This window comes from Halyomorpha halys, unplaced genomic scaffold (assembly GCF_000696795.3).
Source record: "Halyomorpha halys isolate HHAL.00 unplaced genomic scaffold, Hhal_1.1 Scaffold476.1, whole genome shotgun sequence".
NCBI classification, from domain to species: Eukaryota; Metazoa; Arthropoda; class Insecta; order Hemiptera; family Pentatomidae; genus Halyomorpha; species Halyomorpha halys.
Window position 1 is genome coordinate 78,034 of NW_027115949.1, and position 20,068 is coordinate 98,101.

At 31.3% G+C, this 20,068-nt stretch overlaps 1 protein-coding gene across 2 annotated transcripts in view; it reads left to right on the plus strand.

The window, feature by feature from the left end:
- The window catches only part of LOC106683297 (myosin-2 heavy chain), an 82,691-nt gene that overhangs the window by 39,202 nt on the left and 23,421 nt on the right, over positions 1-20,068 (plus strand). Inside the window, exons 17-22 of one of the 2 annotated variants that reach the window (XM_067052911.1) lie at positions 2,947-3,000; positions 7,626-7,655; positions 10,003-10,050; positions 11,174-11,296; positions 14,574-14,737; positions 18,875-19,078. In XM_067052911.1, coding sequence (XP_066909012.1) covers positions 2,947-3,000; positions 7,626-7,655; positions 10,003-10,050; positions 11,174-11,296; positions 14,574-14,737; positions 18,875-19,078 — 623 coding nt within the window. The remainder of the gene's footprint in view (positions 1-2,946; positions 3,001-7,625; positions 7,656-10,002; positions 10,051-11,173; positions 11,297-14,573; positions 14,738-18,874; positions 19,079-20,068) is intronic. The other variant, XM_067052912.1, reaches the window with a different exon arrangement.

Below are 20,068 nucleotides of genomic sequence, written 5' to 3' on the forward strand. Positions count from 1 at the left end.
TGTGAACTGCTGTAACATACTATCTTTATTGGGTTCGGTACATCTCTTTATTTACATGCGATCAGCTGATCTCCTCAGTCAGCTCGAATGTCCTCAGACATCGAAGTAACAGCTGACTGAGGCTGTAACTTATATCTATATATGCACATAAATTTTCAGAAATAATGTTTTGTATTTTTGTTAGGTTGAAAACTTATCAGACCGCTTATAAGTTATATATAAAATTATATCCATCCCGTCCCAAAAAGTACTCAGCATTTTTCTCTGCAAAATAATTGTTCACGAAGGTGATTGCCTCTTCATTTGACGAATCTGTCCAATCGCAATTTTTAGATGAGGGAATAAAAAGAAGTCGCTTGGGGGTTGATCTGGTGAGTTAGGCGGATGGTCAAGCAGTTCAAACCATAATTCGTGGATTTTTGCCATGGCAACCGCTGAGGTGTAAGACGGTGCAATGTCTTGGTGAAACAGGATTTTCTTTTTCTGCAAATGTGGCCGTTTTTCCGTATGTTCTGCTTTCAACTTGGCAAGTAATGATACATAGTATGCTTCTGTAATGGTTTTTCTTTTTTGAAAATAGTTGATTAAAATAACTCCATGACTATCCCAAAAAACAGTCGCCATCACTTTCCCAGCCGAGAAAACAGTTTCTGCTTTTTTTGGAGCTGGTTCCCCCCTTGCAGTCCTCTGTTGGACTGTATTTTTGTTTCGGGTGTATAATGGTGTATCCAAGTTTCATCTACAGTAATTAATACTCTCGGATTTATTGCACCTAAACTGCGCCAACAAAGTGTTGGAAATGTTCAGTCGAACAGATTTTTGATCTAATGTGAGCGAACGTGGCACCGAACGTGCAGACAGTTTTCTTATATCTAAATTTTGATTTAATATATAACAAACACTATATGAACAAATATGTCCATAACTTCTGCAATCTCTCTCACTTTAATTCAGCTGTCATTTAGCTTCATTTGGTGAACTTTGGCAATGTTTTTGTCGGTAGTTGCACTTTTTGTACGTCCCGAGTGTTCATTGTCTCCCAAGCTCTTATGGCCACGTTTAAATTCAGGTGCCCAAAATTTTGCTATGGTAAATGATGGTGCAGATTCTGTATACACAGAATCCAACTCATCTTTGATTTGCATAGGTGTATTGCCTTTCAATAATGAATATTTAATGACAGATTGACACTCAATTTTTTCCATTTTCACAAAAATACTCACATCAACTCACTCAAAACACTGTTACAACACAGTGCGTCCAGAATGACTGAAAGTTTGGTGGGTAACTGTCAACAGATGAACACCGAAATTCACTTGCTTTTATTTACGAGTGTTGGCATCTTCACGTTGCTGTTGGAAACTTTTCAGACCACCCTCATGTATATCTATTGGTTGAGATTGAGCAGACTGTATAATTTAGATGATGTAAGTGCTAACATACACTGGTTCATGAAATTGGGAGCACTAGAATTGAAACATATTGAACTGTTACCTGTATGGCCATTATACCTGAAGCTGCACAGCGGGGTTGAAGATTGATTTTGGAAGGAATTAGGAAGGAAATTAGAAGGAAAGATGATGCTGAAAGCAGTTGCAACGTGAGGTGGCATGAGAGAGAATGTGTTTTCAGGGTGAGCATCCAGAAACAAGAGAGTGTTCTTAGAAGCCCAGTGGTCAAAGTTGAACCTTAGATAAGCAAAAGAAAGGGGGGGGGGAGTGAAAATGGTGCTAGCAATGTAAAATTTGATTTAAAAATCAAACATAGCCCTCTCATAGAAGCATCCGAGCTTGAATAAAGCAAAATAGAAAAATAATTTTTCTTGTCAGCAAACAAAGGAATTAGTGAGAACAATGGCAAAAAAAAAAAAATAATCTAGAACCAATTTAAACACTAACTGAAGAAGCAGGTTTGTTTTGTCTCGTGCTGTGACAAAATCAGAATTAGAAAAGGACAAAGGAAAAACTTGCAAGACGGGACGAGTATAAACCCCACAAGCAGTCCTGACCTTTACTTTGCGAACAATGCCATTGGCACTTGGACAGACCTTAGCAATATGCCCAAGGGGCCACTGTAATGGAGGATGATTTAACTCTTTAACTAGAACCATATCACCCACACGAATATCATGAGTTTAGATCCGATTAAACAACCAACGGCATTTAAGTTACAGGGTGTCATAAAGTTGTGCCTCATCAGGAGGAATGCACAAAGAGCGACCAATTAAAAATTATGATGGAGTTATAACCTCCAGATCAGAAGGATCATTTGAAAGTGGAGTTAAAGGGCGAAAATTTAACAAAGATTCAATTCTAATTAATTAAGTATTAAATTCTTCCAAGGTAGGAATATGATTTTGCTGAGTGATGGTTAAGTGTCTTTAAACACATTTTACAGCTGCCTCCCATAATCCACCACTGGAAGGGTGAAAAGGGCTATTGAAATGAAAAACTATTCTGTGCTCTTCACCAAAACACGACAAGCCTTCAGGGTCACCCTTTAAAAGTTCTCGGCATATGTGATTAAAAGCATTAGAGGCACCAACAAATTAGTCCCACAATCAATGCAGGTCCCTCACCATTCCACGGCGTAAAATAAAACGTGACAAAGCCACTAAAAAGGCTGGAGAGCTCAAGTAAGTAACCATTTCCAAAGGCATTGGCAAAACAAATAAAATTAACAAAATAGCATTTAATTTTAGGTGCTTTGCATATATGGATGGGCTACCTTTTTGGCTCTAACATTTTACCCTTATCCAGTGATTTTTTTTTTTTGTTGTATTTAAGTATTAATGAAACAGTTAAATTATTTTTCATCTATTTTTCAAACAAAATTAAGAGAGAATATGACCTCAGTTCTTTTTCTTTTCCAGAAAGAAATTATTTTTTCATATATATTTTATTTACCTTGTTCAAATATTCAATATAATGAAGTTATTGTTTTTAGAATCTGCCAGAAAAGATTCTTTTCAAGTTCCTTTCAAGCGTCATAATCGTAAAGGTAACTAATTAATTATCCATTAAATGATATTTTGTAATGTAATATTCTCTGTTAGATGAAATAGAAAGTAGGGAAGGATTAGTAGATTAACAAAATCTCATATAGACAACAAACACTCCATAAGCACAACAAAACAAATGTTTATTTCAATATAATGTTAACTTATACTTATAGATATTATAACTAATATCTAATTACTAACTAAACACAATGCTAATAATCAACTTTGACCCTATACTTCCCTAATCTAATTAAACCTAAGCTATTCTAATATATGCGTAATATTATCTTTATTTATGAATAGTTATTTTTTACATATAAATAGTTTTCAATATATTTTATTTTATGTGTCAACATTTCAATATTGTTTATTTGTTTTATTAAACCAAAAAGTTGACCAATTTTGATCAGTCAAATATGGAGTAAAAATACATCATTTAAAATGGCGGCACGCATCCTTCCAAAGTCTGTTTGAATCACTGCTATGTTGATTACGTAGATTGAAATGTTTTGAACTTTAGTTGTTTCTCTAGCATGATTATAGTACAATTTAATCCAAGAAAAAATAGAAGACAATAACAATTATCAATGAAGTATTTACATCATGAATCATTGTAAGAGAATTAGAGCAGTTGTGCTACAATTGATGTTCGCATCTAATATCGAACAATGAACAAAGGAAACTGAACACTTTTGTTTAGGCACGATAGGAGGATGTTTCCTAGAAGTTGGTGGTGCTGACCACCTTTGTCTACTGTCAGTGATATTTAGAAAGAATTCATCAAGAATCACCAGTCATCCAAGATTGTATAATTGAAGGAAGAAAGTACTCTTTGTTTGAATCACCAGTAGATTGAACGTGTCCTGGAAGCTAGAATAGGACCAATCCTTTGTCTTTAATTACTGTCAGAGGTAGTTTTTGAGAAAGAAGACTTCAAGAACCACCAGTCATCAAAGAAGCATGTATAATTGGTTAGTTAGCTCTACCTAGGATTTAATTATATTTGTAAAAGTAGCTGTTAATTTAGTTCAGTGTCATTGAGTTCTGATTGTCTGGAAAATCTGCCCTGAGATAAGAGACAATAATATTATATATAATTTAGAATAAAATTCTCATATCTATTTAATATTTAATTTATTCATTTAAACCTTGTAATCATCAAAGCTATATTTCAGATCTGAGAATAAATAAAAACTGTTAAATTTTCTTTTATTTATTTTAATAAACCTGGCATATAACAATACTTAATACTAATTTATAGACTAACCTAAATTTTTTTTTTTAATAATTTATTTATTGATATTTACAACTGTATACATATATACACATCAAGTAAATTTGCTGTAAGTGATATTATAACATGATGGAGTGTGGAGAAACATGTGGAGAATCTACCCATTCATAGAACTTCAAAAACATTTCTAAAGGAGATCTCGAGGCCATCTTCTTTTCAGATGCCTAGGAGGATTATTAGGTAGTGAGGGAGAAGCCAGGTTAGAAACGAGTTGGTTTGGGTGGTTAGGAAGTTTATTATGGAAGGATTGGTATCTGGTTCTGGCCAGATCGGCAACATAGGGGACATTGAGGTCCTGATGGATGATTTGATTTGTGACAAAGTAAGGAGCATTAAGGATTTTACGAAGGATTTTGGACTGTAAGGATTGGATTCGAGAGGAATTAGATGGTTTAGTGGAGCCCCATAGCTCAACTCCGTATGTCCAAATAGGCCTTATAATAGTCATGTAGATCAGTCTTTTGTAATGGATTGGAAGTTTGGACCGTTTGTCTAGTAAATGTTGTAATAGTCGGAATCCTGTCTTGAATAGTTTCCTGTCTTTTCAGTCTTGTATGAGGATTCCATGTCAGTCGTTTTTCGAGATTTAGTCCTAAGTAATGGATCTGTTCAACAGGAATAAGTGGGGTATTATTAAAAGATACTGTAGGGCAAGACGAAGGTTTACAACAAAGGTTAATGTGATTTGGTGGGATTTATTGGAATTTATTTTAATCCTCCAGTTTTGGCACCATTCTTCGAGGGTGGTGATATGGGATTGGAGGGATTGGGATACAATGGAAGGATCATTATTCACTGACAATAGGCATGTGTCATCGGCATACGTGGTGAGAATAACCTAAAATTAAATTTAAAAGAAACAAAATAATTTAAGTGCAACACAAATGAGTAATGGCGAGTACATACGTTGACTCCATTGGCCTTGATGCAGAGAGAGGGCTCTTCCAACTTCAAACAGTTTATGCATCTGCTTCATTCAATCAAATTCAATATCTTTGTCCGCCTCTCGTACATACATTAATTAATTCCTTAAATAAAACATATGACTTTACTCTCTTTCTGCCTGTTACCTTCCATGCATGCACTGCGGCCACTAATTTTTTCTTTATCATCCATAACAATAAGATGTTGATTTTAACTAGTCGAGGTATGTTGTTAATTGTTAATTTTAGAGGTGATGTGCATTAACATCAGAAGGCCTCTGGCAATGTGTCATCAATTAGGTTAAGTTAGCAGGAATATCGAATGCAGTGCAGGATCAACTACTAACGATGTATGACTGGCGAATTATATGGGTATGAGCCTTAAAATCTTGCAGGATGGAAACTCCACTCTGCAAGTTATTCACTTACAGAATGGTTATTACTCTATAAAGTATAAACTTACAGTCGAGAGAGTAGTAAGTTCTATAGGTATTTATTATAGATCCTTGCAAAAGAACAGAGACAGCTGAGGAGTATTTGCCATTAATTATGCTCGGAAAGATAAAGGAAAAAGGAGCGACCTAGAGAAGGTAGATCTTATCTCTCTTATGCCTCTTAACTCAAAGAGTTGTAGAATATTCTGAAGCACTACTTTTTAGTAGATTACTTGATATATGAGAGTGAGTCAAGAAGACTGGAAATGAGGAAGGGGAGACAAAGGTCCTGAAGAGCAGACAAGGGCACTCTTAGCACAGCATTGGAAGAAGATGGTAAGTTCTCAAGACAGTTACAGTTATTTCCTTGAAGGTGAAGCCCAGCGTTGGAGAAACTATGACAATGAGTCCACTTATTATGCCGCAGACTAGTATTGGTTCTCATGCAAGATATAAAAGAAAGTTAAAAGGGAATTTATTGATAATAATTTTAAAGGTAACTAAGGAAGGTTTTACTGAATTCAGTTTTTATCCATAGATAAACCAGGGATTGCTCCTAGTAATAACTTGTGATAACACCCTCAATAAGCATAAGAAAACAATAGCCTTTCAATCTAGTACTTATCATTGATATCTTATTTTTATTTTGAGTAAGTAAATGTTTGTCTAAGAATTTCAACTTGTTCATTTATTCCAAGCTTGTGTTTTTACTCACTCCTCCTGAGGAGATGAATCTATTTTGGATTAAATTTCTATTTCAAGTTTAGGCTAATGATTTCTCTGGATATGAAAAGGCTTTCAAGAGACACTGCAAGTAAGAAATTTGCTTTTTAGTGGATCAGAACACTCCATTTGAGTCTTAATGAATTCTTACAATAAATTTATGAATAGAACAATATAGTACATGGTTATTAAAGATGTAGGAATAAATTATTTACAAGAAATAAGTATACATTGACATAGAACAAATGTATGTTGATTGTGTTTCACATTGTGGCTGCTAGGTCGCGCCAAGTTTTCCATAGTGGTTCTTGCAGCTCTTAAATAGTTTTAATTTATTTGGTGAACTGCAGCTAGTTGCAGTGTCACTACAAACTCCTCTCATCCTCCGGGTGAGGTTACTGTTTTTTTCATGGTTTTTACACCTTACTAATTGGTTGTTACACCCTTTTTTGATTTTTGTCTACTTGTTCTTATCTTCTTTTAGTGTTCTATTTTTTTTTTTTTTTTATCACATGATTTACTTTAATCTTTCAAAGTTTCATTGACATGAGATTACCAGTTGGGAAAAAAGCACTTACCCTTACATGTATTGAAGCACTAAAGATATGAACACATTTGTATATGATGGTCTAATAATAATTTTATCCATTCAAGTTTCTGTAATAGATTCTAGATATTTGCTATAGGGCTTCACATAAATAATCTTAGTAACTGAAAAATAAAAGGTAAAATATCTCTCACAAGTAGAGAAACCTTTAATTTTTTTAGTTCCATAATTGTGGTTGAATCAGTTTTAAAAGCAGGTGTGTTACTAACAAATAGAAGGCTTTAGGGTTTATTGACACTGTTAAAATAAGTAACTTATATCAAAATTTAAAATGAAATTTACTTTTTTTTAATGTTAAATTAGCTCTTGTGAAACATTGCAGCATACATCAGGCAGGTTGAATCTTCTGCTTTACTGAAATATGAACATGAGATGAAAATTACAGCCAGTACCCCTTCAAAAGTGCAACCAGTCCCCTTTCCACCTTCTGGCTCAGTTCAGGAGGTTCACTGCTCAAGTAGTAGTCTGTCAGGAGAGTGTTCTGTTTTACAATTACCACCACTGGTCATAGTTTCTCCTTCATTGAGTTGTCAGAATGAGAATAATTTTATACATAACCCAGTAGTCCTTTTTATATTTTTAATAATTTAGATGGATTTATACCATGAGGAAACATGCTATAACTTATTTTCATCTTTTGCAGTATCTGCTGCTGTAATGACTAAAAGAATGCGTAAGTAAAACTTTCTGTATTCATTCTGATATTAATGAGGTGAGTTCTTAGAAGATCTTAGAAATAGTTTTCTATTTTATTGTTTCTTTTAAATCTATTATAGTCTAAGATTGATACCTGATCTATACTAAAGGAATTTGTTGAGGCAGACCCCCCAAAAAAGTAATTGAGAATTAGTATGAGACCTTGGAGCTTCCTAATCTAACACAAATGGTAGGCTGCATAACTTGAGAAAAGTAAATCCCTTAAGGCGGTGTCCCATAAGTAGACCATAAGATTGACATATACTCAAGTAGAAATTTCACAAAAACTTTTGAAAACTCAAATTACCATCATTTCTTCAAAAGAATGGAGTGTTTTGCAGCAATGAAGAAGTATCGACTTCGATTATTTTTTTTTTTACATTTGTTAACATCCAAGTAATGGTATATCTAGGACTTATGTGGGTTTCAAATACTAGACAATTTAATCTAATTTATAAATGTATAGAACAATATTTGTCAAAAATCGCTCATTCATTGTCATTATGGGTAAAAAATAAAAAAAAGGACCCTAATTTTAGTAGTTTTCTGCCTTTTTTTCAGTTCTTGTCCGTGACAGAATTAATGTTATTTTGGCCATGAAGGATTTGTTGACAGACATTGTTCTCTACTTTTATAAACTAGGTTAAATTTTGTATTGTTCTATACAATACTGGTCTATGTGGACTAAATATATTTTAAGATGCAGTTTCTCAAAATAAGAGCCAAAATGGAGCTAACTCTTTACTGCTGAATACCAGTCAATCCTTTTCATGAAATGATGGTAATTTGGGTTTTTCAAAAGTTGAATAAGCTATGCAGTTTATGGAAGCTCCAAAGTCTTTTACTATTCCTGATTATTATTATTATTTTTTTTATCTGCTTTAAAAGAATCCCTCAAAGCTTCCTCATCATTGTAGGATTTTCATTTAGAACTCTTTATCGTCGCAAAACTGATTTTAGCAGTTTCAAATTTCTATAACAAATTACTTGAACAGACAAAACATTTTTAACTTTTCATTATTGCACCAAACAGTTTGTTTTGATAGCAGAAAACTTAATTTTCCCTCAGTAGTTACTTTTGATGAAAGGTGGATATATTGGAGAAAGCCTACGTTACAACAATCCATATTATTGAATATGGTTTCTATAGGTCGCCATTAAAAGGTTTAAGACCTTCCAACTATCATCTGTTCCTATGGCTCTTTATTTCCAAGAGAAAACTTTCAGTTTTTAGGATAAAGTTTTAAATGGAATTGCAGAATTATTCTGTTCAAACCCTAAAAAGAGCTATTTTAAAGCAATTTGACAGCTAGCCTCAAAATCACGACCAACTAACAAATCAAGACTAAAATAGGGTTCAGTCAGTCATTTCATCTCGTGGTGATCACTAAGTAGATAGTTTTATATTAAGACTTTCAAGAGATATTCATCAACTTTTTTTTAAATGTTTTTGAAACGGACAGTAACCAAAAAATGAAGATTAATTTCAATATATCATTACCGCTAGAGAATCTTGCATTGTTTGTAGGATTTGAATTTTCTATAACTATAAGGAAAACAACCTAACTGAATGATGGCTGTGCCGGAATACAAAAAATGAGAAAAGTTGATTAATGCCTTTTTGGCCACTAAACCATGATATGTTGCTGAGTTATCTGTTGATAACTAATAACATTTATAAAAAGATAAAATTTCGTTTCTGGAGTTGGATTTGAATTTTTTTAATATTATAAACTAAAATAGGCCATTATATCATCAGACATTAGACATTACTAGAGATAGGATTTTTATGTTTTCACATATTTTTACCTGACCATAATATCTTCGATTCCTTACTAACTAAAGATGTTTCAAGACATTTCTAGCCAAAAGAAGCCATTTTTATTTCACATATTTTTAAATATTTGACCTTTTTTACATATTTTGTTGTAAATCACACATTTTCTGAAATATTTGTTATTTTTTTACATATTTTTAATTACATATTACTAATTAATGTCTTGTTATTGAACAGCTATGTTTTCTCTAAGTACATTTTTTTGTACACATTTTAACATAATTTCTTTAAAATATTATTCATATAATATATAATAAATACATATTTATGTAACTTTTTTTAAGTTATAAAATTACTAATTAATTAGTAATTTATATTGTTGAATAATACATAATTTATAAATACATATTATTTACATATTTTTTTAAATATTTGACAATTAATTAACACATATTTAAGTACATATTTCGGATTTTTTAGCACATAAAAATCCTATCCCTAGACATTACTATGTTTATCTTTCTTTTTTTTTTTCTTTTTTTTTCAGTTTCAATGATCCCAACAGATGTAATCAAAGTTCACTTTCCACCTAATGGTAAGCTTATAAATATGTACTATAAAATAATTTAATTACTACTATAGAATATATTATTGAAATTATATAATATCAGCTAAGTCTGATATTTTTTTTTCCCTCATGGTCTCAGGATCGTATTCAAAAATCCATGATTCATCACCTGTGATCACATGGCTAAAGAAGTCTTGCTCATAGCGATTTTGTCAATCAGAACAAGAAACTTGTTTTTTCAAATGTCATTCTGAATTGTGAGGTTTTTTTGGCACAGACCTTTTGCATATGCAAATGTTCAGTCAAAATTCAATGAACGCTAAATGTGTTTGAATTTACGATTTAATGTCAAACGACGGTCTGATCTCACAAGAGTGTTCACAGGTTCAATGTTTTCGAAGTTGAAGGCCTCTCTCAACAGTGTTATTCTTCAAAGTGTTCTCTGCCTTCCAAAAATGATTTGTGCCAGCGAAAAACTTGAGCTCTGGATAAAGAATGTTTCCCATAGGCCTGTTTTAACTTTTCAAACATTGCACTTGCCGATTCTCCACACTTAACACAGAATTGAATGGCACAATGTTGCTCCAAATTCTGCTTTTCCATTTTGCGTGATGCACAACTTCACTAATAGCAGTCACAAAAATCAGGTAGTTAACGGAAGGAGTTGGCACTGAGCTACAGCAAGATACTGATACATGTGCTCTATTTACTTGTCTGCCACACCTCGTATTAAAAAATAAATATAGAAAATAAATATAGAATTGAAATACAACTAAATGTAGAAATTGCATATAATTATAGAAAATAAATATAGAATTGAAATATAATTAAATGTAGAAATTGGACATCCAGAATAAAATTGACAGAACTAAAATTGTTTCTTTATCCAAAGCTTTTTTGTTCATGTGTGTTGTTTTTTTACCAGGCCCGAAATATTTAACCTACTAAATTTACTGACTGAGCTTATGATCAGATTAAGTTTCAAAATACTGTTGAATTAGATTAAAATTCGATATCATTCTTACTTGTGATATTTATTTTAAAATTTCCAAAACTTATGTTAGTTAAAAGTTTGAACATTTCATTAAGAAATATATTAGATGTTTATATTAATTTAACTTTAATCCAACATAATGAGATTTTTGTCTAGATGTTAACACTGAAGCTGGCAGTACTGATTCCTATATACCTGAAGACAGCGTATTTTCTAAATCAGAAGAGACTAGTGTCAGTAAAACTACGGTTTCTACAGTGAAGGAGCAAGAAGTTGAACGTATGAATTTTTAAGTATCATAATTTTAATGAGATTAATACTCTAATACCTGAAATTTTATATTATATAGAACTGAGAAATTTTTTTTTCGTTAAATTTACCACACAACCATTTTTAAAATGATGTTGGCAGTGGAGCTGCCATTGCCTCACATCCCCAAAGTAAATAACTTTACAAATAAAAACAAAAAACTATTTTTTGATTTGTAACGTTACATTTTTGACCTTTTAACATTTTTTAATATAGTATTGGGTTGTAAAAGAAGTTCCTAACGTTTTTCAATATTTCAAAGTAATCCTCTCTGTGTTTATAAAATCATGTTTACTTGGTTAATAATGTTTACATATTCTAAAAAAGGATTAGTTGAGGTGCTTTTATGCATCAGTTTCAACTGAGATTCCTTATCTTTAAGTGGTATTTTGCTTGATCAAAATGGAAGAAAAAAACTATTAAATTACTACTAATTATTTTAATAAATTTTAAATATTACAATATATACTGTAGAGATGGTTGTGTTAGATCTGACTCCAATTGATTATGTTAGGTAATCTTATTCTGACCTGAAGGCCTCGACAATACATGTTCAAAGTAGGTAAGGTAGTTGATTAAGAGGTGATAAGACAGGATGAGAAATACAGGTGCCGGCAGTAAGATCTCTCTAAGGATGGTAACCTCGTTCTACAAGGTACTATTCCTGTAGGCGTAAAAGAGGAATGCAAGCCCAGGGGTAGTCAGCCACCGGGTCATGCAGGAAGGTAAGGTAACTTCGTTCTACCGGGTACTATTCCTGTAGATACGAAGGAGGTATGTGGGCCCGGTGGTAGCTAGCCACCGAGTCATACGAGAGGATGAAAGAGGAGGTGACCAACAGGGAACTAGTGTGAAATAAGACTCTTAATATCAAAACAAAAGTTGGAAGAATATACTGAATGCCTTATTTGCTGACCCAAGTATGTACTGTTTCAGCATCATCGGTGGGGTATTGATATACAAAGGCCGGTGAGAGGCACTGCCTGTAAGAACTAACTTTTTTGTGATTCAGTATATTCTTTTTGGTAAACTTTATTTATTAAATGTACATATTTACAATTAATACTATTTATATGTTTATATATAATATTATAAAATTATTTACTTTTTACTGAATAAATGAACACAATAAATGGCACTTGAGAAAACATAGGTGGTACTCCAAGGTGAAACGAACTGAAGCTCTTTGTCTTGGGGGGAAGCGATAGGAGTGTTCGTACTGGAGGTCCCTGATATATAGTATCGTTACAATATGTATATAGTTACAAAGTTTTTCTTATATTAAAGTTTTGAAAAGTATCCAAATTTTTGTTTTTTTATTGATCTTTATACCTTTAATATCTTATTTTGTTTTCTTTGGTCAGTTTCAGTTCAATTTCTGTTTGAAATTTTGTCATTGTTACACAAACACTATAACTAAAAACATATTTATAATTAACAACAGTCACTATTGTAGTATCCTCTTTTTTAATAAATTGTTGCTTTTTATGTATTAGATGATTTTAGTTATGTTTTTATGTTTATGTATCGACGTTAAATATTTTTATTTCTTTTGTTGAACCAAGTAGCAAGCTAACCAATTTTCATTAGGAAAATATGCAGTTACAAAAGACATCGTTTAATTCCAAGATGGCGGCGCTATTTTGAAGTCAGTTGAATCGCTGCCATGTTGAGCAGATTCAAATATTTTAAACTTTATTTAACTTCCCATCATAATTGTAGTACAGTAAATTTAAGAAAAAATAGAAGTCAAGAATAAGTGTTAAAGAATAATATTCATAAAGAAAATCACTAGCAAAAACTCCAAACCGTAGTGCTACAATCGATGTTGAGAATGAACACCTATAGAAGGGGAAGGAACAAAGCTCAGTTTTGGGATCACTTGTTGTTTAGGCGCAGGAGAGAGGACATCTCCTGGATGCAGGTGGTCCTGGACATCCTTTGTCTCTCTCGGTGGGACATCTAAAAAAATAAGACATCTAGAATCATTCATGAAGATAAAGTGACTCTTTGTTTGTATCACAGAGAGATGGGATGTTTCCTGAAGAGAGTAAGAGGACCAATACTTGTTTAGTCATTGTTTGTTTGTTGAATGGTTGTTTATTGCCAGTGTTTGTTTGTGAGATAGAAAACAAAGAAAATCATCAGTCATCAAAAGAAGATTATATAAATTAGTTAGTTTCACTGTATCTAAAATTAAAAACAATTATAAAAGTAAATATTAATTTAATTAAGTGTTAGTAGAAAAGTATCAGTTCTGATTGCCTAGAAAAACACGCCCTGAGATTAAGAGTCTATATATATAATAAAATAAAAATTCTCATATCTATTTAATAATTAATCTTTTCATCTGAACCTAAGCTATACTTAAGGTAATGATAATAAGTTAAAACTATCAATTTTTTTTTTATTTACTTTAAATAAATTCTATGAATATTACACTATATATATATCACTAAAGTTTTTTAGATAATTGATTACCCTTTTTTGCTCTGTGTGTGTTAGCCCTTTGTATTGTTTACCATGTGCTGATTCATGTTCTTCTCTTGTTTGATATTAGTTGCTTGTTTATGTTCTATTTTTTTTATCTTTGGAATATTGCTAATGGGTATTTCATAAATCTATTTTACGATTTATGTCTATTTAGTGTGTGTCTACTCTTCCCTTATCTGTTTTATAGTTGTCTATTTGTTTTATCTTTTTTGTGTGATTGTATTGATTCTACGATTTTTCTAGTTCTATTATTGTCTGCTTTGTCTATTACTTCTGTTTTATCAAAATCAAAATTGTTGTCAATCAATTTGAAAGTGATTGAATAAAAAAATTATAGTAAGGAGGTGAATTAATTTTTAATTTCCCAGAGCCAGAACAGCAGAAAATAAATTGTCATTTTGACTTCATTTAGTGCTGATATTGAGTAAACAAAAATATTTTGTTTTAAATTCATTAACAAAAAAAAGTTAAATATTCAAAATACATGGTCCAATTTTTTGTCTCTATTCCATCTATTTATTCTCAAAAATTTAATATACAGAATATTTAGCTATCCTTGGAGACTTATTGAAACAAAAAATAGTTAATTTAGTATTTTTATAGAATGAGAAACTATGAGTCAGAAATCCCTTGTGTATTTTTAAGATCTGATTTTAAATTATACAAGTTAGTGATTTTCTGAAAGTTAAAAAATAACTATCACATATTTCAGTTATTTATTTTTCAATTATCTTGTGAAAATTCAATGTTTCAGTTTTAGAATTGTATCAAAGTGAAAACAAAAGACAAGAGGAAATTTTGATGAATGAAAAAGAGCTTTTAGGACCTGATTATCGAATTTCATCTGTACCTCAGCTACAAAACATTGATCATTTCGAAATGGAATTGCTCAAGGAGCCTAAAATTTCCCAACAACAGGTACATAATGTATCAATCGATTCAAATCAATATATACATCATATCTCAAAATCAATATCTGTCCAACTTGTGTGCTATTTATTTGAGAACAAATGAGGCATTGAAACAACTCTCATATCTTTGATTTAGGATTAAGTTTTATAACTTAAAAACATCTACATCATCATAGTGTAGTAAATTGGACATAGAGTGAAATATGCAAAAATTGATTTGAATTCATTGATAAACTACTTCAATATGTTATTAAATTTAGAATCTGTCTTAAATTAAGGATCCGTTTACAAGGTAAACATTTATTATAGTTGTGAAAATATTTTTTGTTTTATTTGTAATTGAGAGAATTTATGTATTTAAATTCACCTTCTATTGTGCTTTTATTTTATGTAGCATCAATTGAAACTTTTTCTAAGGCAAATGTGACCTTTTTTAAATCAATTGTAACAATTTCAATCGTACTTGAATAATTTCATAAAAAATGTATTTTATTTATTTTTTAAATTAAAAATAATTATTTTAAATTTAGTAATGACTTTTTAAAATAATTTCAGCATATTCATCCAAAATTTATTAGATAATCTTTTAAGTGCTAATTTTCAACTAGATATAAAATTATAGTTGTTTATTTATTTCTTATTACTATAATTATACTGGTGCTTAGGTATGCTAATGATTTGGCATTATTAGGCGAGGACAAGGAAACTATTAAATTAAATACAACTATGCTGACAAATTCTAGTAAGGAACTAAGTCTCAAATTAAATAAAGGGTAAAACAAAATATGTGGTTAGAAGTAGAAATGGGAGCAATTTCGGTGATCTAGATGTTGGAGGAAATATATTTTAAATGGTACAATAGATAGGTTTAAATATTTAGATACTACAGTAATTAGAAAAAACGAAATTGATCAGAAAATAAAAGAGAGGTTAAAGGCAGAAAATGCTTGTTATTTTTCAATTTCGAAATTGCTTAGCTCGCACCTTCTGTCCAAAAAATGAAAAGTTAAAATTTACAAAGCTGTTATCTTTCCCACTGTTCTTTATGAATATAAGAGAAGAGCAGCGCCCTAAGGTTTTTGAAAATAAGTTGTTGCGTAAAATATTCAGACCGAAAAAGGAGGAATTAACAGAATTTAGAAGACTACACAACACTGAGTTAAGGGAACTGCACCTGGAAAATATAATTCAGGTCATAGCATTGCGGCTCACAAGAGGTAAAGTTGTGGGATTTAGTAATGAACTATATAATTATAGTAATAAGAATTTTGAAATAAACAAATAACTATAATTTTATATCCAATTGAAGGTATATGAGGAGAAGAGATGGTTGGGGTTGCAGTCAAAATAAAACACAAATAAGTTAAAATAGCTTATTTAATCTTGCCAACATTTTGGCCAGAATTTCTAGCCTTCATCAGGGCAAACAACAGAACAAGATAACAACCAATGAATAGAGAAAATAAAATATAAACAGAATGACATAAAGTAAATAATTTGTACAGAATGGAATTAATAAAATAAAGTGATGAGAGAAGTGGAAAATAAAATGTATACATAGGTAATTGAATAAGTAGGTAAAATAACATAAGGAAATAAAGTAAAAATGAAGTTATATAATGTAAAGAAATATGAATTTATTAGTTTATTAATAATTTTAATTTTTAAATTATGGAAAGAAAAATAAAATTGAAAGAAAGAAAATATATGTAACAAATGATATATTTAACCATAATATTAGGTAAAGCGGCAAAAAATAAGTAAAGTTTAACAAAAGAAATGAATAAAAAAAAAAATTAAATTAAATCATTTGAAAACAACAATAATAATATATGGTAAACATAACTAATAACGTGGGTAAGGAAAATTGAAAAAAGAATAGAAAAGAAGGGAGGGAATTATTATGTAAAGATAGGGGGAAAAAATAGAATAAAACATAAAACAAACCTATTAGCTTGAAATCTTACCATCAAGTGGCTTCTGTGCAGCGAACAGCCAAACTCTGAATTTAAAAATATGTTCAGAGAAAGAAATGACAAAGTGTTTTTTAAGAGGAAATGTTAGTAATAATAAATATTTAAATGAAAGTAGAAAATATTTAAAATATTTAGAAGAGGAAAGCGAGTGAGAGGATGATGACAAATGGTTTTAGAAAATGTAAAAAAAAAATATATATGTTACAAGGATGATGAAGTACCAGAAGATGACAAAGTGTCATGAGTATTTAACAACAGTTAAAAATAGTAAACGTTATAAGAGGGTGATGACAAATGTGTTAGAAAAAGTTGAACTAGCACTTAATATGTTTTTCTACTCTGAATGAAACTTAGGACTCTTCTGAAAATGTCTTAATATACTTTTTCATGTTTACACATAGAGATGCTGGGAGCTTTCTGTATGTTAACATTCACAGAGTCATTCCACAGCTCATGTAACACAATAAATGGATTTTCTGCCTCAAACCTCTGGGTCAAGAACTCAAGTGCCTTATCCACTTAGGTATCATACAAAAAAAAGTTAAAAAAAAAATTATGACGATGTGACAGCTTAATTACAGACCAACCCTCAAAATCCCGGTATTCTAACCCCAAATACTTCCTAATTCACAGTATTCTTCAGATCTGGGTCCTTGTAACAATTACCTGTCCAAAAGTCTCAGCAAGATGTTTTGGAAAATTCAGCACAAATAGTAAAGTCATGTCAAAAACTGAAGGTTTTTTTTATGAAGTTTTAAAAATTTGTTCATCAATAAAGGTTTCAAAATGTTTGAGAAACTTTAGTATGAAAGTATCACTCTTGAAGGAAACTATTTTTGATTATAAATTGATAGAAAGGCCTCGGTAGTCTTAAGAACTTTATTTATCTAGACAAATTTTCACCCATTGGGTATCATTAGGGGATTCATCAGTTTAACATTTTTGAAGTTTTACATCTGAAATATATAATTAGAAAACTTACCATCTGTACTCCAATGTAACAAAAAAAAAAATTGTTTAGTTATTATTAAATCAGTGTGGGTAAGACTAGCCTATGCTTTATTATTTAAATTGGAACAAGAAATGGTTCCATACAACAATTAATAAAAACACAAGACAATGGAAAAACATCTGTCTGTCGAAGTCTGTGTGGAATTTTAACTCAAAACATAGATAACAAAACTTTATTTTAAAAAGTATGATGTATACCTTAAAAGCAATTATTTTAACAAGTCAATAATTTAAAATAACAATATAGTATTTATGATAAAAAAAACAACAAGGCAATGGTAACAAAATGTGGTATGGCATTAATCCTTCTAATATTAACCAATTGAGCTCTTTCTAGTATCATCCGTCATACAAAGTTAAGAGCTCTCTTATTTAAGCCTTTTAATGAAGTGAATAATTGTTCTAGAGGGTAACTCCACTGCTCAAAATATTTTTTTCTAATTTCATTATATTGGAACAGGTATCAAGAAGTGAAAGGTATCATTCTTTTCATCGGAATTACATACTGAGCACCTATTGATATTATTGTGTATTCACAGTTTCATGCTTAAATTGAGTAATTTCGCCCTACAACAGAAAATCGACCGCATCGATACCAAATCAAAATTATGGGCATTGATGACCAGGCTGTTAAACGTCCTTTCAAAACTAACAAACAAAATTATTGTTTAATTATGGCTTTATTGTTTCAACTGTGCATAAGCCTGAATACAAAGAAAAATTGGATCAGAGACATTTTTCAAGATTGCTTTGTTTTTTAGATTCCTTTACGCAATGTCTGTCTGCGGTCAATCTTTCATGCAGATCGGCAACATTTAAAGCATCACGATCAATTTCATAACATTCCTCAAATTCCTGACACTTCCGGTGCCATTAAACTTTATTTTTTATTACCTCTTTTGCCTAGGATATGAGGTAAAAGGAAACCCGGCATCTTCAGAACTTTTAAAATATAATTTCAGTGTATAAGAGTATATCGAAGCGACACCTGTTTCCTATGCTCAAATATAATTAGGTGTGTATGTTTTATTATAAGATCATATCTTTAAAAAAAAAAAAGTGTGAACACATATCTTCCTCTCGAGTCAATTAAATAAAATTGTGGAAAAATAGATTTCGTAAAATTATTATCTTTCTTTTTTTTCATTTTATTCTAGAAGCCCAAGATTGATTGGGTAAAAGAATTAGTGGAAGAGTTTAATAGCCCTATGAAGAATAAAATGTTGGATCGTGGTAGATGCTTGTCCTCTGTAACGTCAGCATACCATTTTATTAATGAAAAACTAAGAATGAATGCTAAAAATGAATCCCAATCCTTTAAAATTCTAGAAAAAGGATCAGATTATGGAGAAAATGATGAGGTAATGGAATCTATCCTTATATATCATTATTTAATTATTATTATATTAAATTATTGAATTAAAATTGTTACTCTTATTACGGCCTTCTAATGTCCCTATTTAAGAGTGGGGGAAAGTAATATCAGTTAAAAAATGCCTGAAATAAATTAAGTGTTTTTTTATACACTGTAGAACATTGTTGAGGCCACAGCCTGGATGTCCTAGGGACACCCTTACACTATGCCCTAGGGACACCCTTACACTATGCCCTAGGGAGACCCTTACACTATGCCCTAGGGACACCCTTACACTATGCCCTAGGGACACCCTTACACTATGCCCTAGGGACACCCTTAAACTATGCCCTAGGGACACCCTTAAACTATGCCCAGAATAAGCTTGGTTCTTCGGATAATTAATTTGGGTATTAAGTATTGCGTTTGGTAGAGGGTGAAAACAGATAAATGATAAATAGAAATAAAGGATTTACTCCTTTACTGTAACAAATTAATTGCTCTTGTAACTGTCAATAAATGTTTCATAACACTGTTTGATATATTAGGTGAAATAGACACTATGTTTTCTCATAGACACAAAACTGTTAAGGTGAAAGGAAGTAAATAACGACTGATACACTAGGTAAGAAAACAAACGCACCAAACTAGGTAAGACCACCATCACACTGTTATCTCTAATTCAAAGATGTTAATTACTGCTGTAGTTAGGAATTACTTCTGCTAGCAAAAGCTCACTAAGAGGTTCTTACACTGTTGAAATAAGGTGAGTTTGCAATTTATAGAATTCGGATAATGGAATAAAAGTGGCCTGAACAAAAAGTCTGGGGAAAATTGGAGAGGGAAAAAACCAGGAGAGTAGCTCGGGAGAATATAAACCTCACAGATAGGAAGGGAATGATTAAAATTGGGACAATTGTATATAGAAAGTTGGGATCAAACAGGGGTAAGGAGATACAGCGATACGAGGGACCATTCAGGGTGATAATAATAAGGG